General features: G+C 40.9%; 1 protein-coding gene across 1 annotated transcript; it reads right to left on the bottom strand.

Moving 5' to 3' along the window:
* Positions 1-606: 606 nt before the first annotated feature.
* Positions 607-2260, bottom strand: LOC103461454 (poly [ADP-ribose] polymerase 14-like; the record flags this gene model as incomplete). Its single annotated transcript, XM_008403754.2, has 3 exons — positions 2252-2260; positions 1552-2166; positions 607-743 (listed from the first exon to the last, which is right to left on the bottom strand). Coding segments are annotated over exons 2-3 (750 nt in total), but the record flags the coding sequence as incomplete, so codon positions are not given.
* Between the last annotated feature and the right edge of the window lie 6 nt (positions 2261-2266).

Consider the following 2266-nt stretch of genomic DNA (forward strand, 5'->3'; position numbering starts at 1 on the left):
AGGAAAAAACTTGATCGGCACATCTCTACTGGTTACTGTATTAGGCCTTTGTGGTGCAAACCACTTTGAAGTACCTTTTTATTGAAGGCTTACTAAATGCGTAAGCCTTCAACAAGCCGCAAATAATTTCAGCCCGACCCAGATCGATATTTGCTCAGAGGGACTATTGGCTCAAAATGAAGATCCAGTCTGCTCAAAATAAAATACATTTGTTGTCAAAAGTTAATGTCATGTATAAGTACCAACTTGTTAAGAACTTGGTATTAGTACTTGGAATCAACAAGTACTTGAACTGAAGTACTAGCAGTTGTCATGAAAAAACGGGTATCGGGACACTCTTGGGAAAATAATCACAGCCACTCTGTTCAATACTTCTCCCCTCACTTCCAATGACCCTTTTGGCACCTCAGCGTGATTAGTTGACAGAGTTGCAAAGGGTCAATACATAATCCAGAGGGTCAAACTCATTAAAACACAGGTTCATATTCAATTATACAACCAGTTGATGAGCACAAGTAGGCAATCGGTTTACATGGTTGCTGAGGCTAGATAAAATGGCATAATATTTTTTAAAAATCATGATAAAAACACTACAAATTATATTACCTTGGTGACGGTTTGATTACATGTGGCTTTGAAGAGATTGAGGACTTCTGCGTACTCTGAAGAAACATCCAGGATAGGGACGGCATGACATGTTTTTCCATCTGGCATGGTATCCCAAAACTCAGGAACATCTTCGCCTACAAAAAAGAAAACATGTTGTCATTTCTTCAAATTATTTTAGAAAAGGAAGAAAATGAGTAATTTGTAGCATAATACAAGACATATTTAGTGTATCAGAAAAACACCTGAATCTTTTTTGCACTGGAATGACTAGGCTGGACCAGTCTGACCATAGTAGCCCCAGCCCTATTGTCCCTGGTTTTATTTGCATTGAGCAGAGTATTACATCGAAAGTAAGTGGGGATCGTCATATCAAACAAATTCCTGCCCAGGTCGTCTCCCCGAGACCTGAAAAGAGTTGCCTCAACTTCACCTTGTAACTCAGTCAATAATAAAATCTCATCTGAACAGGGTTTGTGTTAACGGAATATTTTTCAACTTTGACCGTTTTTTTTTTTAAACAATGACAGGAAAACCTGGAAGTCATCCATCATTTTGACAGATTACAATTCACACACAATCACTTTGTTGCAGAAGCATAGACATTTTTGATTTTATGCATAGAGTACATAGGGTGGAAATAGATATCAGTCCGTAAAAATGTCATCTCTGACCTGGACTCTGAACAAAATGCCTCTTGTACCTGGAAGCTTACAGTGCGTTGAGGAATTATGGAGGCATTTTAGTGCGCCTGATGCAGGTGAACCGCTGCTACAGGATATTCTCCTGGTGCCCCTTGTCTAGAGTTTTGGGAAGAGGCTCTAAGTGTTGGTGCAAAATCACCGGACCTAGGTTTGAACCCAGCCCAGCCCTCCAGTGCAAAATGGCCTTTTACATACTTTGGGGACAGAATGTGAAACAACATCCTAGGTGTGGCTCAAATACCTTGGAATTTGTCAATTCGTCTTATCTGCAGGATGGTTCCCTTGTTGTCAGTGGCTGGTCCTTTAGGCATCTGGACTGTATAGTCTGAGCCACAGATGGTAACTTTTAGAGTGGGTGCTGCCCTTTCCAACGCATGCTCAAGCTCATAGTTGGTCATCTGATCAAAACTCTGATATGGAAGCCCATGTTGCTGATACTGCCAGTCTGCCACAGTGGCAGCCAGCTCCAATTTCCTTTTCAGCTCCTGCTCTCCTCTCACTTTCTTCAGCATATTAGCTATCTCCTGATTGGCTCGAACCACATCTTTACTGAGGCCTTCAATGATGACAGAGACTTGGCCATTAGTGATTTGATTTTTGATGCTCACACTCATCTTCATCTGGATGTGAAGAATGCGCTGACAGTCTGCAGAGGAGAAGTTCAAGATGTCGTTGTCCGCTATCTCTATGCTGCATTGTTCATCAGATATCAGGTCTTTTATCTTCWTCTTGGCTGCATCWACTTTGGCCTGTGAGGCACCGCAGATATGGAAGACAGCAGGCTCCACTTTGACAGTCTCAATATCAGACACCTCGTTTTCCTGTTTGTTGTCAGCACTTTCTAATCCTAACATAGCTGTAAGAATAAGGATATTTTGAAATAGAACTTCAGATAAAAACATTCATTATAAAGACAAAACTAGTTTTCTTTCCATGCTTACATTTTAGCAAAGGTG

Source organism: Poecilia reticulata, unplaced genomic scaffold (genome assembly GCF_000633615.1).
Source record: "Poecilia reticulata strain Guanapo unplaced genomic scaffold, Guppy_female_1.0+MT scaffold_1589, whole genome shotgun sequence".
Classification (NCBI taxonomy): domain Eukaryota; kingdom Metazoa; phylum Chordata; class Actinopteri; order Cyprinodontiformes; family Poeciliidae; genus Poecilia; species Poecilia reticulata.